This window comes from Botryllus schlosseri, chromosome 2, assembly GCF_051294905.1.
Source record: "Botryllus schlosseri isolate E-star chromosome 2, Bs_hap1, whole genome shotgun sequence".
NCBI lineage: Eukaryota > Metazoa > Chordata > Ascidiacea > Stolidobranchia > Styelidae > Botryllus > Botryllus schlosseri.
Window position 1 is genome coordinate 16,489,183 of NC_137237.1, and position 23,681 is coordinate 16,512,863.

At 41.6% G+C, this 23,681-nt stretch overlaps 1 protein-coding gene and 1 long non-coding RNA gene across 3 annotated transcripts; one reads left to right on the plus strand and one right to left on the minus strand.

Moving 5' to 3' along the window:
* Nucleotides 1-2,974: 2,974 nt before the first annotated feature.
* Nucleotides 2,975-22,618, minus strand: LOC145433831 (endoplasmic reticulum disulfide reductase DNAJC10-like). Of its 2 annotated transcripts, XM_080311084.1 has the most exons (19): nt 22,281-22,618; nt 20,667-20,832; nt 19,575-19,625; nt 19,371-19,453; nt 18,484-18,544; nt 18,204-18,280; nt 16,480-16,719; nt 15,621-15,842; nt 15,448-15,555; nt 13,697-13,823; nt 11,463-11,602; nt 10,573-10,686; nt 10,404-10,505; nt 7,878-8,033; nt 5,831-6,030; nt 4,741-4,888; nt 3,885-4,040; nt 3,678-3,761; nt 2,975-3,610 (listed from the first exon to the last, which is right to left on the minus strand). In XM_080311084.1, the coding sequence occupies exons 1-19, from the start codon at nt 22,464-22,466 to the stop codon at nt 3,599-3,601; spliced, it is 2,433 nt and encodes an 810-aa protein (XP_080167210.1). In that variant the 5' UTR covers nt 22,467-22,618; the 3' UTR covers nt 2,975-3,598. The 2 variants fall into 2 exon arrangements, with proteins under 2 accessions (XP_080167210.1, XP_080167212.1); XM_080311086.1 differs by lacking the exons at nt 18,204-18,280; nt 18,484-18,544 and adding an exon at nt 18,803-18,937 and having other exon boundaries at nt 22,281-22,617.
* LOC145433832 (uncharacterized) lies at nt 5,940-7,880 on the plus strand. Its single transcript, XR_013913204.1, has 2 exons — nt 5,940-6,070; nt 7,397-7,880. It is a non-coding gene; the product is annotated as an uncharacterized LOC145433832 (long non-coding RNA).
* Nucleotides 22,619-23,681: the final 1,063 nt, after the last annotated feature.

Here is a 23,681-nt window from a genome sequence, read left to right on the forward strand (position 1 = left end):
ACCAACTCCCGAGCGCAACATTAAACTATATTCCATTTGGTATCACCAAAAATTGTTTCTCGCAAGATGTTGTTGTGTAAAATAATGTGAATAAAGCAAGATTGCCCAAGGCATCATCTATTCGAAAAGTTGTGGAACGGGCTCAGCGCTGAGGCCTCAACACAATGATGCGTGATGCAATCCGTCTACTTGTTCAATGGTCATTTACGTATCGCATATCAATGTCAAAGCAATAGGCCTTTTACGTGTAACCCCGCAACATTGTTTATTCATATCTGGTCAATAAATTATTGAGCTGGCAGTTTAATCTGTTAATTAGTCACAAAGCATAATTGATATCAAGTATGGTAATCTGGAATTAATGTTGTGCAATGTTGATGATTGCTAGCATTTCTGTTTCATTGGGATCAGTCAAGAAACAATATGGATCAGACTCGCAACGTATCCGTATCCAACGGTAACATAACATAACATAACATGGTTGGGTTGTATTTTTATTTGAACAAGGCACACTCAATGTACAATGCGATAAGACACAATGCGATGTCATGAACAGATAGGAGGATGTAGAACGACACGCATCAGTAGCGATCCTTTACTCTAACATCCACCTCGGCCTAGAGTGCCCGATGTCACAGTTCTTTTTCGATGTTGATCTCTTTGAAGCCGCGGCCCTTTCTACTAGTTCTTTTCCATTCATTGTGAGTGCTTTCTTTCGTCGGGTCTTTTACTACTCAAGGAAACTGCATTAATGAAATAAAACTCTGTTGAAGCAAGCTGCAAGTGTATGCAGCAATTGTCTGAACAAGTCAAACCTACTTCAACTAGAAACGGAAATGTTTAGAACGATTGAAGTAGCTTTAGGATGATGCATTTCAGACCTTAAGTTGTCGATAGTTCACGATAGTTTTCAACACTTCGCGAAGCATCCGTTCCGCGACTATCACAGAAACACTGATGGGGGGTGTAACGTAATCAAAACTTCCGTGGCACATTCCGTGGTCGCGATTCATATTCAGTATTGATCATGATCGATTTTCCTAATCATTTCATTCACGAAACATATGGTGCACTATTTGAATAATGGGTGAAATGTTGAAAAAGTGGATTTTCTTGTAGAAGTTGAAGTAGCTTAGAATTGCTTGAGTAAATTGTGTTATTAGGTACAGTAACTCGAGCAACGTATAATCGCAAGATGTTTCTGTTCGTTCGAATTCCAACTAGTCGCTCTCTCTCTATCGCTCTCTCTCTCTCTCTTTCTCTCTCTCTCTCTCGCACTCTCTCTTCCATTCTGCCTGTCATAGAATTGTCAAATATCCATTCACACGATAGCAGACTTCTCGATAATATAACGGAAGAAATAATTTATAAAAATACTAGTACAACAAAAAGTTATGTCTTGACATTAAGTTTACTTCCTTCCCTCCACCACTAAACCAACAATTAAGACATCGCCACATCAGAAATAAGTTCAGCCGTCACATTAACTGAATATGTAATAAATAATTCAATTCATGTACGCTACTATCGTGTCTATTGTGTTGTATTTACCATTGTATCATTCTAACTACCGGTTACGTTATATATATTTTTAATTAAAATAAAAATTCCTAATTTTTGATAAGGTTGAGAAAATAGGGGCCTCGGCTTAAACGTTGGGTACCCCTGCCGTAGCAGAACATGTGAATGCCACGTTTCCAGTGATGGCCTGGCTCTACTATTGGTTTGCACTATGCTGGCGGCAAAGTTTATAGGTAGGCTAAGACCATGGTATTGTATTCCATTTCGTACCCCGCAGTCTGTATACAGTACTAGGACTGATACAGCAACCGTAACGTATGGTGGCACAACGAACGATAACAATGCGTTGATATTAGTAACTTCGTGATAAGTGATAAGTGCTAATTTCGCATTACCTAGTTTTGTATTTTGTCATCGTTGTGGATCTAGCGGTATTGATACAAGGGAGAAAATGACCCTTACAACTCCACTTTAAAAAAGAACACGCCGACTCCAGAATTCCTTCCTAAGCGTTGGAGGTTTATCAAAGCTCCTCCTCGTCATGACATCCGCACAAGCTGTGTCTTAAAAAGCATAGAAGTGGGTCGTGCTACAAGTCCGCAGTTACCGAATCAAAAATAAGGCATATCGGCCTGGTGCAAATGACCAGTATAGTCGACAAACACCAGGAATAGCCTACCACAAACAACAACAACGCCGACCCAATATACTGGCACTGTTGAGGGTTAATTACTATACTCGTGGTGCGGCGAGGTAGCGTAGTGGTAGCCTACAATCCACAGCTGCAACCCCAATGGGTTTCGGGTTAGAGTCCGACTCCACAATTCCTAGATAAGTGTCGGAGGTTTATCTAGGCTCCTCGTCGCCATGTGATCCGTGTAAGTAAGCGGTGTCTTATAAGCGCCTAGACGTGGGTCGTGCTACAATTCGGTAAATAGGGAATCAAAATAATGAATATCGGCCTGCATGGTGTTAAATGACCGATGTAGTCGAAACACCATGAATATCAAACAAACTAACTAACTACACTCGTGGTAGAATTACATCAGTCCCTGTTGGACAACACTAGACTAGACAACACTAGACTGGTACAACACTAGACCAGACAACGTGTCGCTACCGGCACACTCAAATATAGTAGCGACGGGCGCGACGAATACATGGTAGAGCCTGATGATAAACTCCCAGGTATGCTATCCTATGATGACCACGAAGCCGAGCAGGAGCCGCACAACCTCCGCAGCTGCAACGCAATTCCAATTGCCGCGGTAGAAAACCGTGAAGTACAATGACCTTGAAAATCATGCCGATAAAATGAACCAATCTGTAACAGCAGTTACCTTCAACGAGACGAATTTTGAAAGTGGGCAATGAGCACTCTTGGCGAAGGCGCATCACGAAACGAACTGCTGAACTAGCGACGCAGACCAATTCTACATCAAGCCACAACACGTAGTCAAACATACAGTTTTATTCGAGCATGTGTCAGGCAACAACAATCCCAGCGCTACAAACATACAATAACCGTCGATCAAATACGACTTCAACTTGTGTATTGCTTCTACGAATAAATAAATGCAACATAATGCGACGCGTAATAGTGGCGGGAGTACCAAAATAAAAACAAGTTACGGGCTCAAGAACTCAACGCACAAATAGGTCACAAAATACTCAGCTCTAAACATCAACGCAACAAACTACTTATATCATCAATCCGTTGTATTATTGCACTATCTAGTAACAGGCACTGCTTCAAACGATTAGTTCACTTACATCGGTGTCGGTACACGTGTATCCAATCAAAACACTGTTGTGATAGACTAAGAAGATCATGAGTGTGTAAAGAGAAGAGGGCTTCATTATATATACGCGCAATATTTTCGAAAACACACTATGCAAATGGGTCTCAAGCGACTCGCGTACGAAGCTCAAAATAGATCTGAAATTTAACATAATTCCGCTACAGAAATAGATTTGTCAAGACATAAATATCGACTGTCCGCGTGCTTGTGTGAACACACCGTCTTTCGTGTGGCGTCAAGGTAGACCAGTCGAGGATCCTACCATCTTTTCCATTTCATAGTTCGATCTGGCAAGAAGACAACAACACATTTACGGACTGCCGGCCGCTAAACGTTTGAACGTATGAAAGTCACCTTTTGCTTCGATGTATCTTCTTTGGCTCTATTCTCGTACGGTTTTAATAATCTGTCGACTTCGTTAACGATTTCTTGCGGGTCCTAAACATCGCAATAATTACACACGCGGCACTTTGTAGTATGCACACAACGTAGACGTAGCCAGGATGAACATTTGGGTAACGTGAAAGGAATGACAAAAAAAGGCTGTTGCCAAGTACTCACTTGAGACTGGATGACGTGTTTCGTAGACTTTTTCTGTCCGGCTTTGGTAGGCGGATAAAACCGAACGCTGGGGTAGGCGTTCACGCCCGCGACCCTGCATATCGACGGGTACGCCTGGCAATCCAGTTTTCCGCATTTCACTTTTCCCTTGAGTTTCTGTCAAGGACAAGACGCGTTGTAAGAACCAACGTACGGTCGTCGACGATTCGAACTCGCCAGTCTACGCGCGTCGAATTCAAGACAAAACACGACACTGTTTTCAATTGATTTTTATCGCTTGGATACGCTAGGAGACGATACCTTTTTTCTGGCTACGAATTTGGAGAGGTGGCTTTCATTCTAAATTCGAATTGGGAAACGAAATGAAAGGCCAATGTTGAAATTACAAACTACATTGTCATGTACAAAATATGTCCTTATGGACTCACCACAGGTCACAAGGGAAAGTGACGGCCTTTTTCATCCATTAAGTAGCATTTATTCGACCAGATGGCGAAAAAGATTAAATAGGGGTTCGCGCAACCACCCAAAATAAGTAGGGGTTCACGCTAAAAAAAAATTCAAGAACCACAGATCTAGACTGTGATCTAGATGAGGAGCCCCGATAAAATCTTCCAGACTCGAAAAGGAATTCTGAAGTAGACCAACGACCCATTGGCGTTGTTCTAGTCCCGGAATGAATGACTACGCTGCTCGCCACCTGAGTGATTCATCCACTCGTCTATACTTCCGTTATTAACGATCAACGATCAGCGAAATTAAATGCTATACGCCTGATGCGATTAGGTGGTTACACAACTTCAATTAGAGTTGACATTTGTTAGTCATCGTAACAACAAAACAACGGGTGCCTCACCAAGGATGTCATCGCAAATTTCGGTGCGAACGCGTGGCAGTGGCCGCACCAAGGCGCGAAGAAATCAATCAACCACGGCTCCTCGTCTTCCAGGTATCCGTTCTTAAAGTCCTTCGACGTGAGCTCCACGACTTCAGTTTTGGCATATCTGCAAACAAGCGATAGAAACTTTCATATAAACGCGATGACGCATCCGAAAATTATCGCCAGGTACGATAAAACCGCAGCGTTTAATTGTATTTTTCGAGCACCCTCGAAACTAATCTTAGAAGTGGGATTAAAAAAACATACGGGAGTATGATTCGGTTCCAAACACAGCTTCGCGTAATCACCTAGCGAAAGCACGGGTAAATCACGCCGATAATCAAGCGGACGAGATCAACGCGAAATGTCAATGATTACTCATCGCACAGCAACACTAAGGTCAATTAATAAGCATTTCCAAGCCGATTACAGGTCGTCAGCTCAAGCAACCTTATCCGATAGTACCATGTCACACATACACACACGCGCGGACGCGTTATCCAAATCAGCAGAATTTACTTTCAAACCCGCATAGTATAGTGGCTCAGCTAGTCCCGCAAGTCGCCTGGCGCATTTGCTTACTAACACATGCCGGTAGGAGTTCAAACCACGAATTATCATCACGACTGTATTATGAGCAAACAACAGCGATCGAAGGAGTAAAGAAAAGAACGGAAACGCGGTACGAAAACATTTCGCATATCCTCAAGGTCGATAGCATATAATCCGGGTGTAGTAAAATTTAACGCGAGAACACGCGACTCGCCTAAAGGCCGCTGACAAAACGCGTCATACGTTCTCGATACAACGGTGAGAACACGCGACAATACGCTCGCTATCTATATGCCTGCGAGTGTAATTCGTTTGCGGTAGTAAGTACGATACATTATGATTATGTTCCTAGTCGCAGCAGTGATTCCGCGGATCGTGAAAAAACGGCATTACAACGCAGTGTTGTCGACTAAAGGAGTCCGTACGTTTTCAATGTAATTGCAGCGACTATCTGCCTATCAATAAACGCATCTCCGCAACGCAAGTACTGGCCGAGTTCGTCGGAACAACTTACTTCATCGCCCATTCCGCCAGCTTAAACGCTCGCCGATCCCAGCCACGAAACACCTCGTACAGCGGGTTGTGCGATTCTCGTTTCCTAGGCGGAAAAAGTCGAATTTCCGGATAGGAATCGACCGCGTGAATCCGGCAGAATTCGCTGTGGCCCGGTTTCGCGCAGTCCACAGCGCCGACTTTGATGATTCCCCCGAGAGTCTGCAGTAGACACCAAACACCAATTACAGCGAGATGTCGAGTAAGTATCCGATTTTTGAATAGATATATATTATGATATATTCGGCCGATATTCAAAGGATATGGCATCTAGTTTAAGGCGATTATCCCAAACTTCAGAGGATTTATTTGAATTGCTATTGCTATGCTTGGACAAAACGTAAACTAGAAAGGGTCGCATCTGGACGCATGTAAGCTATAATAAATATATCAATATTCCCAGTCTAACAGTCGCAGATTTATAGGTCTCCCACTCCATACTAACATGTTGTGACGTCACCAACACTACCGATATGTCTGTCAAAGTCCGGTACCAACTGGACATTATTGGCGAAATAATCGGTCGGTCTCTAGTCAGAGCCACCGCAGAATGTTGGCGTGGAAAAGCACAGTGGAAAATTCAATAACAGCGCGCTGCGTACGCCATAAGATATACAACATTTATAGCCCGTGCCGGCTAATTAAGAGGTGTCACTTGAATTCAAACTTCGCTGAGAGCATTCGACTACTTTCGCGACGTTTTTTTTTCAATGTCGCAATATGACGCTTCAGAACTACGGAATCGACAAACTAACGAATAAATGAATGGTTAATAAATGTCAGCAGCCGTGTCACAATCAGTCAGCGGATAAAATAGGAATTCGCGATGTCGCGGAAGAGTCCGGCGTGTAACTTAATCAGCTTTGATGCGACGCAAGAGTAAGATAAGCCTGAGCATTAGCGGCAATCCAAACGGCAAAGCGCAGAACACGAAGAAAGAAACTATAGGCGTTATGAGGCCGGATAGCGTAACGGTAAAGTGATATATAGTCTGAGGCTGCAATTAGCGGCGGGTAATGCCACTGGCGGAAGCGATCATTCGAGAAATTTTGATGACACTGGCTTTTTCTTATTGAGATACCCCGAATCGCACTGCCCACCATTTCCGCGCTTTGACGCAAAACAATCCATTTTCAAGGCGTATCACCAATCACCATTCGGTTGCCCGCGATTGGAATTGCCATTTAGACCGCCTAAATGCCCTAAATTGTCCCAAAATACACGTCAAATTAGGTTCGCAGGCATGAACCACAACGGCGAATAGGGATAGACGGTTCCAGGAAGGTTGCCAGCGAATTCGGCACTTGGCAGTGAATTCTAATTATAATATACTCCTATACCCCATCCTAACCTAAACCATAACCCAAAATCTCATACCGAATTCATTACTATATGCATGCCAATTGTCGAGTGTCGTATTCACTAAGTGCCGTATATCACAATTCACGCTCACAGTCAGTCTACCATTCGTTTTCAAATTCAATAATTCAATATTGTCCCAACGCTTTTATAGTTATTACATTCTCAGGTCAAATTCCCACCTTGGTCAGTACAACCGTGGATGCACCAATTCGAGAATGTGCATGCCAATTTCTCAACATCGAAGTCCTCGGGAAAGAACAGCATTTCGTAATCGCATCACGGAGCAAGCTCATGCCCAGGCTTCAACACGACTGCGTCCGTTATCGTGACATTCAATCCGGATCGCCGAACCGGTTTCTACCGATCACGCCGCCGCCGCGTGTCAAAGGCGTGACTCGCAAAAAAAGAGCGCCTTCGCCTTGAACCGCGCCGGAGCGCCATTTTTTCGCCGGAAAAGCTCCTCAAAACTAGTAATTCCAGATTTAAGCGCCGCTCAAGAAAGCCCTCGAGCGGCGCAGCGAAAAGAAATGAAAAGCGATTGCGAATCAATGTTTTAAAGCATCAGCCGGCTGCGCATCGGCAAAAAACTTTAATCAGGAGCATGTAGCATGTGCTGTCATGGAGCTCCAACACGAAATAGAGCAAACCTTAGCCATCCTTCTCCACTCCGGCAAAAGGCGCTGACATGGCCCGCACCAATTCGCGTAAAAGTCGACCACCCAGGTTTCTCCGACAGGTCGCCGTTGTACCATCGACAGGAATGTCTTCGGCGTTAAGTGCACGTACGGCGGGTTGATTAAATCCTGAAATTCAAACAAAAAATGGATGAGTATACGCCAACCGTCGCGCGCATGGGTGTCGGGTTTGTCCTGCAGAGTTAAAAATGTCAAATCGTTGCATACCGTAAATCGTGATTGATTCTATCTGTCGGATATCTCGCCGCCTGTGACAGGCACAGGAACCGCAAAGGTACATCTGACACGGGCGATGGCAATCTCCGTTCGTATGCGACGTAACAGAGACTTGTCTAGCGCGTTGCTATCGCAAGATCCAACCGTGAAAACCGGTTGGGTTACGAAAAGGCGCGGTCTGCTGGATAGGAGGAATTTACAGCATTAATTGCGGCGAATTGACAAGCCATTACGCTAGTTTCTGAACGATTTTCGACTACCGCGCGGAGATTGATGAAATTTTGCGACATGGTGACGAGGATGAGTGCATTTTTCATTAGTTGCCTGCCACCTATACTACGTAAATTCAATATTCAGATACAGATACAACTTTCAGTATGGAAAATACACATGTTAGTAATATTGCAACACCTTAATTAGCACGAGGTATAATCGCTTCTACGTATCCGAGACATTCGCCCACTTCGCAACACAAATTACACTACACGGGTTGTGAAGTCACACAATACGGTACTCTTGACAAAGTACGGTTTAAGACATAAACGGCGCCATACGTAATGACGGCGAAGGACTGAAAGAGAGCAAGAAGGATATAGCACGTCATTATTCCGTCAAAAACAAACGCGAATTCACCGAAATAGCAACGAAAACGCAAGTGCCTTGACATTTGCGCTCTTGAACCCGCGCGGCTTAATCACATCGTAGACGTGTAGAGTAAAGTATGATTTTTCAATTACGATCCTTATGACAAATTGCGACAAAGTATGCGTAGCTTCAAATGCCAAAAATGAACGAATATCGCAACGGCTTCCATGGATACGTCATCAAAATAACGATCGGAGAATGGAAGCCGCTCGGAAGGCACAAGTCCGGAAGTTAAATCAGTACCGGTTTACTTGAGGTCATCAACGCATGGGTGTACGAAGCGAATAGCCACGCGTTTCGAAAAAGCGATCTGGCGTAACAAATAATAGGATTTATTAAGTCTATTTTAACGTAGAAACTATTATCCTGTACTGATATCGCGAAGATTAAAAGCACTTCAGAAACCATAGAGGAAATTACGGGCAATTAAAATAATGCCCGTCGATAAGAATTGTGGTACTTCTAACTACATCTACATCCCCAAGTGCGTCGGTGAATAATGAATATCGGGTTCATTCATACTGCGAAAGATGAGTATAATTAAGTATGGTTGAGGTGAATGGGTTTATATATAATTCTAGCTTATTTCCGCGGCTGTTTGAAATCTGTCAGCAAATCATGCAGAAATGTTTTCAGAAACGGTTACTTTTCAGGGTATCGTATGACATTCCACAATCGGACATCATTTCAATGAAAAATGTTCATGTTAACCGTATCTTAGCTCAAGTACATACCTCAAGAAGTAAAGCACTTTCCAAACCCACCAAGCCTATGCAGGCATTGAATCACGTCCCCACTGATTTCGCCGTTTCGCACCGGCAACCACCCTAAGGTGGTCAGTAACGAAGTACTTCTATACTTTTCGGAGTAATCAAATAGGTTTTTCCTGCTTGCATGACTTATTCAAGATTACTTCCACATCTACTTGTACAGTTTGCTTGTACTATTTACTGTTTACACTTTGGACCATATAACGTAGAAAGCAGTCCTTGGAATGGATATGTTGGCACCACTTTCACGAGCGAAATGATCATAACAGCCGGACGAAATAGCCCCTGTAACGCGAGAACTGGAAATATTTTGGAAAATTGCACCTAAGGTGCAGTTGCAGCGCAATTTACAATGTCATTATTCAATTTACATTAGTCGCAAAGACAGATATTGCAGTTTCGATAATAGTCACCTCAGACACTTTTGTGAGTGAAATTATCATAACCGGGCACGTAACAGAATATATTTTAGAAAAACTACTCTGTTGTAGTACCATCAGTCATTCTGCATCGTCGTGAAGATGCATCTTGAAATTTCGGAAGTTGCTCCCTTCGATTTGCTACTAAAAAGTATGCAGTACACTTCATAAAACTAGTAGAGCACTTTTTTTTTCGCAATTCACTTTTCGGCTCCCACTTGTGGCAGTTTTGACTCACCTTCCATATCGCTACTTCTACTTGTAATTCAGCAGAAATCGACGATGTTACTTCTACTTCTACTTTGAGTAGCGACGGTCACTACTCTGTCCACCATTGCAACAATCGTAATGAGGAATGGAGAACGCATTTCGATCAAACACCACTGTGAGAGGCAAGGTAAAGATCGATAGATACACTAGGCACAAACCTGCACAAACTGATTGATCCCGTACGAGCTATGCTGTCCGTTGTACTCGGTTACGATTGTGCCGTTGAAGAGCATCGTGGTTGGGTAAGACTCGACGCCGTACTGCGAAGAAAAGCCAATTACCGAAACATCGATGACGTCATACACGCCTTGCTGCGTCTACACTCACGTTATCGCAGATTTCCGAGAACTTCGTGCAGTCGATAGTTCCGAATTGAATGGAAGGAAGAATGCGAGACGCTTCTCTCAGCTCGGGGAGCAACGCACGACAGGGCGGACACCACTGCAAAAAAACGCGCTATTACAACAGCCTAGATCAGTGGTTGCTAATCCGGGGTTCAAACGAGCCCCAAGGATTCGCTGAGACAGTGTCGGGGGGTAAACCGAAGGTCAAGACACATACCCAACTCATACCGCAGAAGTCACACTTATTTGCGGTAATTATTTGTTATCATCTTCTTGCCATGTTTTAATGATCCTGATGCACATTTCATTTTGTGCACATGTATTCTCTAGAAATTTCATTGTTTGGCATTGCGGCAGATCTTTGTTTGTGTGACTCTGCGAAAATGTGGGATTCGCCAAAGGCTTCCAGGTTAGCGTAATGGTTCATCGGGTTAACAAAGGTTAAGAATCACGGATATAGTGGCAGATTATTAAAGTGTGTTGGCTATTCATAATGCAAAAGTCGAGGGATGAAGATCCCGACTGCGCTAATCAGAAGCCCGGCAACGATGTAACACGAGAAATGGTCAAGTGATTGTGAGCCTCACAGCTCAATCAATAGTGCCCTCTATGTGGAGATTGTCTTTCGATCTCTCTGAGTAGTAAATTTGTGATTCTACTTGGTAATTGTTTAAGTTACATTTGACCGTGTCTCAGGGATAAGCTCGGATTATAGGCGGCAAAGAAAGTGAGCTGGTAGTCTCAATCGAGTTGGCAATCAAGACTCCATTGAAACAAATATAACGAAGACGAACTATCGTTTGAGATGGGCAACGACCAAAACGTACGTTACAAACGACAGTTCCTATTAGTTTTAGTGAAACGAGCACTCACCGGAGCAAAGAAGTCGACAAACCAAGGCTTCTCGGAGGAATTGATTTCCCCGTCTTCGAATATTTCCGGATTGAGTGTGGTCACCTTCGTCTTGGCGCTTTCCTGCGCGAACGCGCTCAGTTCTGAAGTGCCCTGTCGCCCTACATGGGGAAATGGAGGCGTTGTTACCCGATATTACACAATAGTGTGCGACACTTGATTGCGAATTGCGAATATGTGTCAAGATCGGAGGTAGTTAGTAACGAAGTACTTTGAACGCTCTCGTATTCGACATTTCGTGCTTGTGACGTCATATTTTGTGTTACGATTGTTGATATACGATGTTCTTTTGAATTCTCTACTAGTTGCTGACGATTACCCCTGACGAGTGTCAGCCGAAAATATTGGGGTTCATTTCAATATGAATATACTATTCAATTGTATATTGAAGTTCTGCACCTCCAAGAAGCCGTTTAAATACTTTTTATGAGTACTTACAAAGTATATTTTGTCTACTTCCACTACATACTGAAGTGGTTATGATTTTTGACCAGTTCCATTTCTACTTAACGATGTTTCAGTTAAACTGAGTTACTTTTCCCATTTTCTATTAGTTAGTTTTGGGTAAAGTTTGCATCACTTTCACGAGTGAAATTGTCATAAGAATCACATGAAATAGCCTCTGTATCCTGGTAACTGAATATATTTTGGTAGATTGCACATATTTGTAGTGTCCTTGGTACTTTTCAAACCTTCCATTATCCAATTCCACTTGAGGTAGATTTTACACAACTTAAAAATCGTTAATTTTTACTTGTAATTGAGTAGGAATCTACTTAATCTGACTTCTACTGGAGTAGCAACACTGACTATTTTGACCACCTCTGGTTACTGGTTTGGTTATGGTTGCGGGTAGCAGTACCACATGCAAAAATGTCACATGCCAGGTTGCTGTTTCTCATTGTTTTACATGATCAAATGTCGGGCAATCACAAATGTCGGGTACCATTGATATTGAGAAGGAAACAAATGGTCCATGCCACAAAGTGTGGATGAACAACTTGGCTAGCAGTCGTATGTTCGTTCAATCAAGGGTCGACGTACAATTGTACATGCAGTACAGGTTATACCAAGATGTAAGTTACAAAGTCTGACCTTGAAGCGAATAAGCCATCCTACCAGTGTTGGGATGACTCCAGTCACCTTTTTCGTGTGACTTGACTTGACTCGAGTCACTTCGCTAAAATGACTTGACTTGACTCGGCGTATCAGAAATGTGGATTGACTCGTGACCCGGAGCAAAATTCACGAGTCAATTTCAAGTCATCAAGTAATCGGTGTCGATAAAAATCACTGTATCTTGCATGATACATATGATTGTTGGCGAAACGCTGGTGTAACCCGTGAGAGCGACCAATCATTCAATGATCGTGCATTCTACTGAGCCTGCATTGCTCTTTCACAAATAAATTGACCACAAACGAAGTGATCGAACTCGGAGTCATAAACTAGTAGTAAAGTAATTTAAAAACAAAATCTATATTTCTGTTCTCTGTTCTTGCCTTAACAAAACCTCTTGTTTTATTGAAATTGAATTCGAATATAGTTTATACTCAACCATTGGCGCAGGCTCGAATTGTATCATATCAATTTGTAAATGGCTAATAAATCGCATTTTTCAATTCGTTTCTCTAATCTGCATTCTCTATTTTGGCTGGTAACTAAAAACTGAGGCTATGCAATTACTTACGTAGTTGAACAGTTCTACGTGTGTGTGAGCGATACAGCGCCTTCTTGCGTGTATATATTTAACTCTATATTCGTTCATCGGTTTAGAATCTATGACCACTCAATCTATTTCAGACCGCTAGCAAAATGCAATGACGTAATCATGCCTCATGCCCCATACTTCGAAAAGGCAACTTGACTTGAATTGTGACTTGACTCGAGTTACCTCCAAAAATAGAGTGACTTGACTTGACTCGAGTCACCATTGAAAATCGATTGACTTGAGTTAACTCGAGTCAAAATGTGCAATGACTCGAAATGACTTGTGACTCGAATGTAGTGACTTGATCCCCACACTGCATCCTACCATAGTTGACCATGTTGGGTTTCGTAACGAACGCTTACACATGGGTGCCAAGTAAATCCCTGGAATTTACAGTCAATCATGAGAAGACAACATTTTATTGCAGTGTGTAGGCTACTCGGGGACTCTGATGACAAAATTAAAAAGCCCACAAATTTCTTACCGTGGAATATTTCAAACATGTCCACGCCTCTTCCCTTGAATACGACAGTGGTCGGTGCTTCGATGTACATCGCTTTCTTACAGAAATCCTTTTCCTTATCACAATTGATAATCACAACTTGGATATTCTGAAAATGAAAAGTTGGTGAAGCGTCGGTGATTTGAATAAGGAGCGGTGCAATCCGAAGATGTAACGATTAGTAACGTTGACATGATCGCTAATTTTGTGCAATGCGCTGTGTGCACACCTGGTTTTACGCCTTCCTATCCCGATAATGTTGAAATATGGGTATTGGAGGTACATTTCCTGTCGATCGTCACATTGAAGATTTTCGTATTACTCGGTACATAGTTTTGGTCAGATATTTACTGTCTGGTAAAAGCTTGATTGAGTGACAGCTCATTTGAATTAGAAATGAAAATGGCAATCAATTTTATGTCAAATAATTCAAGTTCATGTGGGTCGATTATATCTGAGTGACAGTTCCCTCGGATGATAATGTCGATGATGGTCATTTGAGCAACAGATAAATCAAGGTCAGGTTGGTTGATTTCATTTGTACGACTGTTCACCCAAGTGAACAATGCTGAAGATGGGATAGCGGTTAGGTATTGCGGTTTGCGGTCAGGTTAGGTGGGGTTTACGGGTTAAACACGAGTGAATAAAATAGAAGGTGCTAACACGTCGCCCGGAACAACTTTATTTCTGTAACTCAAACCAATAAAACAGCACTTTTTTATAAATTGACTCAGTTGATATACACAAGGAGAGACTACACCTGATGAGAGCAGCTCTAAAAATTTGAGTTAACAATTTATCAACGTTGATAGGTTTGATTCAATTACATTGCATTCAATAGGTTTCCTCTAGTCCTTGGTTGCTACGTTGCAGCTTCCATAGTACTTCGATGAAAACGGATTTTAGATTAGCTTGATTCGATATGGTTCGAGGTTGTAGCCTAGATTTTTCCTTTTGATACCTTGTGATATTTTACAAGTTGTGAATAAAACATGCACAGCACAGTCGATTGATTAGCTCTACAGATTATGCTGCTGAAACGTCCGCATATCTTCTAATTTCTTCTCTTGCCACAAAATGATTACTATCAAGCATGATCAATATTAGAGAAAATACAGGCCTACACACTCATCCCTGTGAAGTGCAATTCTTGTCGGTTTGTACTATTCATTTATCAGTTCATCACACTCGCTGTTCATCAACGCTAGTTGGAGGCTACTGAATGACCGGCAATTTAAGATCATTAGGGCTGTCGTCTGGTAAAATTGAATGATTTGTCATCCAATCACATCGCTGTGCTTCAGTCATTACTTACGGAATAATCAATAAATTATTATTGAAGCAGAAGCATAGAAACTGTCAAAGTGAAAAATAGCAACTTTCTGAGCACACCAGACTCAGTAAAAGATGGATTATTGATTGCTATAGCAACAATGTAAAAATACATGACAGTTTCTGCACTATGTACTGCAGTACAGACACCACAGTTTTATGCCACTGGGCTATCAAAGGAGTAGGTCTACTGTCGCCAGAAACAGTTGAAGCAGACCAGCCTATCTTATGTTCTGAAATACACGATCACGGCTTTATATGAATGATCAAGTGCATGCAACTCGATCACAGTATTAGGACCCACAGCAGCTATATTTCCTGCAAAACCAATCATTCATCGACGGGAAGTAAGCCTTGCAAGAAAGAAACAACTGTCACATAAGACAAGAAAGTTAACTAACGTGTTTTTTCAGTATGATGGGCAATCTCTTCAGGCTCGTGTCGGTCCGGTCCACAGACTCCTCGCCGAATTGAAAAAACACCAAGCTGGCTTTGGTTTTCACTTGGAGCTGGTATAAGAACATTCGAAATGGCACACAGCAGGGTATATACATATCACAGCAAAACTGCTCACCTCCAGTTGCTCGCTTGTGACAACCGGCAGTCCGGGTACGAGATCGCGCAAGATTTGATCGTATATTTCTTTCGCATCGAGGGAATTCAAAGGAATTCCGCGTTCAAGTTGATCCGGAAACGCATCCCGGGGGTAAAATATCAGTTCGTCATTATGACCAAGTCTCTTGCACAATTCCGGCGAGTTGACGCAGTCAATGGTGGCGACCGCAGCAAAGTCCCTCTGCGGAGAAAACCATGGTGATGAGCATACTCAGACTCACGCATGCTTAATATCGTACTAATGCTGTAACTTTTTTTTCAAATTACAAGTAGAAGTAGCAATTTCAATTCATGCTAAATATACCCAAGATATAAATGCATAGTTTCATAACTACTCCAGTAATGATGAAGTAGATAGGGATGAGGTGTCACAAACCTTTAACAGTTAGTCAACTGACACAGACAGCTTTCAAAATTGCAAGGTGCATCTCGACACATAATGATGCAACTTTTCAAATCATGTTTTTTTACACAGAGACTACACACAGCCCGGTTATGTCATATGTCAATTCTCATGAAAGTGTTGCAGATTCATCAAAACACTACTTTGTACACAGCAAAGTTGTAAAAAAGTAGCTTGTCTCAAAAGCGGAAGCACTCAAAAACAAAAATCGAAGCAGAAAAAACCGACACCTAAGTCAATATCGGAAATCTGGTGACTTATTTAAATTTCAGACATGACAGATCAGAAGTTCTATTCTCGAGTATGGCAGCTACCGATAAGGTCTAGTCTATGACCAAAATTGAAAGCTTTGCGAAATATCAAGTAACAAATATGCCAGCAACCACACAATTCTATATGAACACATCCCATATACCAGCATTCCAGCTAACTTCCGTTTCGTTTTCAGAGTGGGGCAGTTCATTCCCGAATCAGAATCCTCTTCGCCTTCGTTGGAATCTCCGCCACAATACGAGACGACCCACGGCAATTGGGTTTGTTTCGAGACTTCGCTCTCGAAATTGCCGTCCCAAAGCTCAACCAACTGGACTGTGACGTACTTCATCACAAACTTCACCAGATCCCTTTTGTTTCGGTCGCCCTGATAGCGAATGGGCTGGACGGAAGATATGCGAGAATTAATACGTCACAGATATTGACTTTATAATTGTTATTGGAAAATCCCAATTGATTCGGACAAAACGAAATTAGGAAATCTAATAGCATGCACTGACATCTGAGAGGACCGTACATAAATAGGCATGCAATAAGAGGGATTTCAAATGCTGAAGCTGAGAAAACCGATGCATAATCAGTGGACCCGAATAACCAAGAAGTAATTTGCACCGGTCCAGACAAGCAACTTTGCCAGAAACCCTACTTTGAATAGACACGCTTAAGCTATCGTATCCGGACAAGTGTATTCCGGGTCACCAGCAGATCAAATTGCGCGAGTTGAAGATATCGCGCATTATCATATCAGATTATTAAGGCACAATGTAGACATGTTGGCCATTTCTCCAGAAATATCACTTCTTTTCCAGTATAACGTGTTTTCTCCGTATGAGAGGCGTGGACTTGTAGATTTTATGCAGTATATATGCAACACCATAGTAATGGTAGTTCAGTATAGTTGTAGCAAAACTCTTTTTCGAAATAAATTGGTAGGATTTGCCTAACAGCATTCTAGTGTCATTCGTTTCCAGCACTTCTGAGAACGGAGGTTAGAAAATCTTGTGAAATTTGATATCATTCGGAATCTAATCACAAAGACTTGAAGTCGGACAAAATCTGGAGCTCACAAACCGTAAACAAGACAATGAAGTGCACTGTGCGCAAGCAAGGGTCATTGAGTGACATTTTCTAATATCAACAGCAGCCGAACCGCCTCTCGCAACGAAAAAAGCAGATGGTACTCATTGATTCGACGATTCAAATCACCAAACATAGGCTCTACACTCAACTCATTTGCTGTTGAACACTCGTTCAAAATCATTGAAATTAAGATCGGTCATCACGCGCAACTGTGGTGGGCCATGCAAGTAAAATCACATAATATTCTAACCGGTTTGCTGAGATGAAAGGGATGAGGACCGTATCAAAAGTGCGTGTGCTACGGTCGCCAGTAACAAAGTACTTCTATTTCTCAAAGTACTTAAGTAGGTTATGTCTGCTTCCACTACTGACGCAAGTGGTCATGCTTTTAAACTTGGAATTTTTCAAGAAGGAATTAGTTTTAGGATGTGTTTAATGTTTACGTCCTTTCAACACGGGAAAATGTCATAACAGCAACGTGAAATAGGCCCTGTATCACAGCAACTGAATATAATTTGTAGCATAATTAGCCATTTTGTGTTAGTAGTATCGGCGATGCATCTTTCAATATTGAAAATACCATACCTTCGATTACACACTTTTACCTCTACTTGAGTGCCAACTCTGACTACCATGACCCCCTCTGGGCACGTGAGGGAAATATAATGAAGCATAAATTTGACATAGCCGGTGATGCCCAGCATGGTTCAAATCGGTATTCAGCACATAACACTGAATACAAGAACCTTACACAATATTCCGACCACAGCGAGCTCTACGCTATACCTCTGAACCATTGTGATAGAGGTTTAGTCTTGGGTATGAAGTCAATCCACGCCGTATGCACCAGAAGCGATTCTTTCCTGTTTTGTAATACAATGTTGAATGAGACAAGTTTGCACGCAACCATTCAACAATGAACCATTCGCCATATGCACTACGCAGTGACAATAGAATGGTATTCCCGCTATTTTAAAATTGATACCAAGCGGACAGAACGAGCAAATAAAAATGTTACTTGCTAAAGGAAGACATATGTTTCATTGTAAACAGCCAATCAAATCACCTCCACATTCAAATGCACCGATATTCACGACTCCTTGCAGCTCGTTGGCTACCTCTCGCCACTTTTCATGCAAAAGAAAAAACCACATATTCAAAGTAACGGCGCCATGCAACTTGCTGAAATCAACTGAAATGAACTTGCGAACGGAAGAGTTAGTTGTTAAATAGATTCTATATCGCAAAATATAAAAGATTTAGTTTCTTCTGCTCAAAAAATCGTGCAGTGGCGGTCGATGTACCTCAGAAGGAACATGCAGTATTAGTAAATCAGAGAAGGCTGCTGCATGCTCATCATGCGTCGGAGTCCCGTTGCGACTTACCCTTCGACCTGGCGTGAACAGCATGAGAGTTGGATAGCTGTGGACGCCATTGTCTTGGCAAGTCCATCTATTGTCGCGGCAATTCATTGCGCCGATGTTGATAATGCCTTCCATCTCTTGGGCGAATGCTCTCCACTACATTTTACAGAGTTTTAACAATGACAACTTCGGACGATACAAACACAGGGCCATAGATTGCCGACTCGAATAACCGAACCCAGTCAGGTATTGGTTGGGACAAATATACATCGTATTCAAAATGCACGAAGCCTTACAGCACCGGAAGTAGCTCGCATGTAAGGAAATACATTTAATCAGTTAACTTATTGTTTAGAAGCAGCACGTATCACTGCGCATGAACAACATGACTTTGTGCGACACAATTTTGGTTGGTCTGGTATAAGAAGTTACAAGCTGGAACAATTCCGTGTCCTTTTACTACACACTACTATCACATTATATCCTTGTCTGTGACACTAGCACATGGTAGGCTACTCGACTAGGAATCAAATAATATAATTCGACTAGACTTGTTTTGACTAAGTCCTATCACATCATATATACTTACAGTAGGTGCAAGTTCGTGACAATGTGAACAACGCGGAGAATAGAAATTAATGAACCATATCTCTCCAGACTTGACGGCGGAGTCTGTGGAAATAAGAGAAAGATTAGAGCGTGGTAACACAGAATTCTCTAATCTATAAAACACTGGCTTGTACACAAAGTAGAAAAACATGGGTAATATAGGTGGGTAGGTAGGAATTCTTACCAAACTCCGACTGGTCCAGCGTAGTGACTTCAGGATCATCATCGTAGATACCTGGAATTTTGGTGAGAATGTTATTAAAAATTCATAGGAGAGCGTAAGCTTTTGAATTTGCGGGTCGGTATAGGTTGATATCTTAGAAAGTCGTCAGCAAAGAGCATTCAGAGTCAGTGCGTAAGCCCTGATAAACTAAAAGTGCACGCATTGCTTACCCAACATGTAGGCAAATAAATGCATTGTCAAGATAAGTCAATGATCCCTTACACAGTTACACTTGATGATATCACCTCGTCGCCATGAGATATTTGCAATTCAAAATGACGTCACGTGTGGATGATTTTTGAAGTTATGAACAAAATCAAGAGGTCACAGGTCAACTACACAACCCCAGGGGTCAAGCAAAGGGTTAAAGTATCAAGTAGGATGTAAATGACCAAGTGCACCCTCAACAAATTTAATATGATCAAAATATGGCAAATATAAATTTCATGTATGGATTTTTGACATTTTATCCGCTTGAGTCATCACAAAAACAGCGATTTTTGAATGGGCAAATCTTCAGTTCTAGTTGACAGGTTTTCATAAAAGTAGGTTTTCTGAAATCAGAAAATCAAGTTTTGTAAGCATATCAATTTTCAGTAAAATCTAAGACGTTGCATTACATTTTTTTCGTTTTCCTGGATCACTTGATATGGAATGACCCGCTTGCAATTAGAGCAGGCCAATTTGCCATGGTTATGAATTATGATATGTAGCAATCACACTGCATAGACTATGGATCAAACAATCTGGAATATCTTTGCAAATTCTTCTATGTGCCAAAGCATTGTGCAAGTGAAAGGTGACTACATCGTAGTTTGTAAATATCGTAATGAATGATACACTAAGGACGTCCGGCCGTTCGTTATGATTACCACTGGCCTTGGAATTTTCTAGGACCAACATCATATGCACAGAAATTATTCAAGAGGCTTGTATAAGACTAATACTTGGCAGTCAGAATTTTGAACATCACCGAGTAGTATTTTTTATTCCAAATTTCAAATAACAGAAGGTTGAGAAAAATAGATTGCAGGTTGCAGCCATGCATTGTACCAAATTCATCTTTGTAGAAGTTGTAGCTTTCGTATCTTCCTCCCTTGAAGTCTTCTTTCAAACCCTCTTCACCATAACGATCATATTTTTTTCGCAGTTCTTCGTCCTTGAGCACTTCATAAATATTTGTGATTTTCAAAAATTTTTCATGGGCTTCTGGATCATTCTGAAATAATGGTGGTGTGAAATTAGTATTCATAAAAGTATTCAGTTACATAATACAAATATGCATATTACAGATACATACCATCCAAGACAAATTATGGTAATAATAATTCTTTAAGGCAGTGTATGCCCGAGATTGGTAGCATCATAGGCCAGATTAAGAGAGGCTTTATCTCTGTAATTACCATATATAATAGGCTACATAAAAATAAATACGAAATACAGGAAATCATTAAAACTACCATCACAGTTATCACAAACTTGACAAGAATTCAAGATAAGTACAAAATTTACAGCGATTTCGAGTTGAGCACACCAAAGAGAAATTTCAGTAAATGAGAAGAGACTAGTCTTTGCCTGATTTTCTCAAAAAACGCGTTGCATCGAGTACACAAAATACCTGTTGCTATTAAATTAATCAAATCACAGGAGATTGCGGCGCTTTCAAATGTGAATCATGGCTAATTATATCAAGTGCAAAATACTGATGGCTGGTATGGTGCATTTTATTATCAGAATATTACAACGATGTTGAAAAGAACTGATTAAGAAGTTATGGTCTGTTGTAGACTTGTAGGTATGTGAAGACAGTGTGATTGACACGACATACTTAGACAATAGTTATCCTATAATCTAGGGTTGTCAGACACGTTTGAAGGGAGTGGAGGGTGCTTCTACTCTAGAAAAACACTGGACTTGGACGACTGGACGTCATAATGTGCATATTAGATTTGTGACATCACTTCTTACTACTTTATCTACATCCATGCTATATTATTTCTTGTGAGAACAACATACTTTTCAGCAATTCTATAATGGTTGCATGTTTGGTTGCTTGGTCTGCTTACAAAGAGGTGCGGACAAGTAAAAATGTTCTGCTATTTTACAGTACCGTATTCCAGTTGAAAGCTCAACACTCATTCTGTTCAACTGAATTCCTGATGATTCATATAAATATAATGGAATAATTTTTCTTTTTTGTACCGTCTGTTTTACAAAGGCTCACTATCAGGCATTTGGTTTGTTACTATTATAATCATTTCAAAACACCAAAATATTGCAAAACCATCTAAAGCTGCATTTCGGTTCTATCATTCCATGCAATGCACCTCTATTCACACTGTCTTATGGGTCAGGCTGCAGGACTGTTAGCAGTTACAAACAAATTTCTTATTGCAGTGGTCATGGGAGAATCAATTGTTGATTAGATAACGCCCGTAAAGGCCAGACTGGAACACTGGTTGTTTTTGGAAATAAATTGCGAGTGAGTGGCGTGACAGATGGGTTTGTTGCATAGAATAATTAGGTAACCAAGCCACCAATTCCATTCCACTATGGGATAAGGGTAGTACCGTAATGTTAGCCTTGTATGAGGAATGACATTTGTTTGATGCTTTGCACGTGTGCACTGTGCAGAAGTTACTACACAGAGTTCACTACGGTACTTACAGTGTTTTTATCGGGGTGATGAATTAGCGCAAGCTTTTTAAAGGCTTTTCGTATTTCTTTGTTCGTTGCATCTTTAGAAATCCCCAACACTTCATAGTAATCTTCGGCATATACAGCGTGGATCCATACGAGCTCAATAAGGGAGGCTAGCACGATAGCAGTCCGGAATGTTTTTGCCCCGTTCATCCGATTCTTCGCCAGTCGAGAACTGTCACGAATCACCCAACGACGCGTCTACGGACGAGACTTGCTGTTTTGGTTGGAACTAACACCAATGCAAATATCAGTTGCAACTTGCAATCACCCTTAGCTCAAAAGCCGGAACACACAAGCAACGCAATCGTCTCATTTCCTGGTTCAAAGGTTAGATGCTCAATGAATGCTTGATTAGTGTTGCATGTCACCAGCACAAACGTCACAAAAGTGAATTCGGCATTTGACGGCCCCTAGTCGTAATCCCAATGATGTATATGACTGACTGATACTAACCTGGCCTATCCAACCCCTAACCCTAACCTAGTCAGTAATTCCAACCCTTGCCCCCCTCTTTGATGGTGAACGTACTCGGTTTTATTCTCGGCAGTAGAACTTTCTGAACTGTCATAAGCCAATATCTGGGCTTACGGTGACAACGAACGCTAAAAAAATCTGATAAAGGACGCGCTCAAAAAGTAAACTAAAACACCAAGGAAAGGCGTCTAAGAGAAAAGATAGCCGAATAAAGATCAGGATGAGGCACTGTAGCCGACAGAGGCTAGTGACAGATTAAGTAGGCTTACCATACGTCCTCTTGTAAGAGGATTAGTCCACCTTTTTGACTTTGTTGAAAGTGTCCTCGGACGCACTGGCGTAGCAGCATGTGCTGCCGCCCCTGGCTCTCTTGAAAATGCCGCCCCCCTCGGTAGACCGCATCAAATTTCGACATCGATTGATGTTCAAGTAATCTTGTCAATAGGAATAATTACAAATAATATGCCGCTTCTCAGCCTCACCGTCTCGACGTTAATGACGCCAAAAATATTAAAAACAAGAAATAGCGAACGAATGTATTGTACAAATAGAAAATCAATGGCCGCCTCAAAGCAAAAGCAGCGATAATATCCTCAAATTCAAGTTTTTGAACGCGTAGTCTCTTTCTATAGACAGAATGGATGGAGCTGATAGCCGATCATTATTCATGATAGAACTAAATATATAAGACTTAATCAGTTTGAGCTTTGAGAAGCTCCTCACACAGCTCGCAGTTGAAACACCAATGTTCAGATAAAGTTTCAGACACGAGCATAAATACGGTGTCGAATCAAGTAGCTTTGCATTAAACAACCACTGTAAAACATCAAACGTTGTTGCACTACGATCAAACGTGGTTTCACTGCTCCGCACCAGCCTCTTAACCCTGTT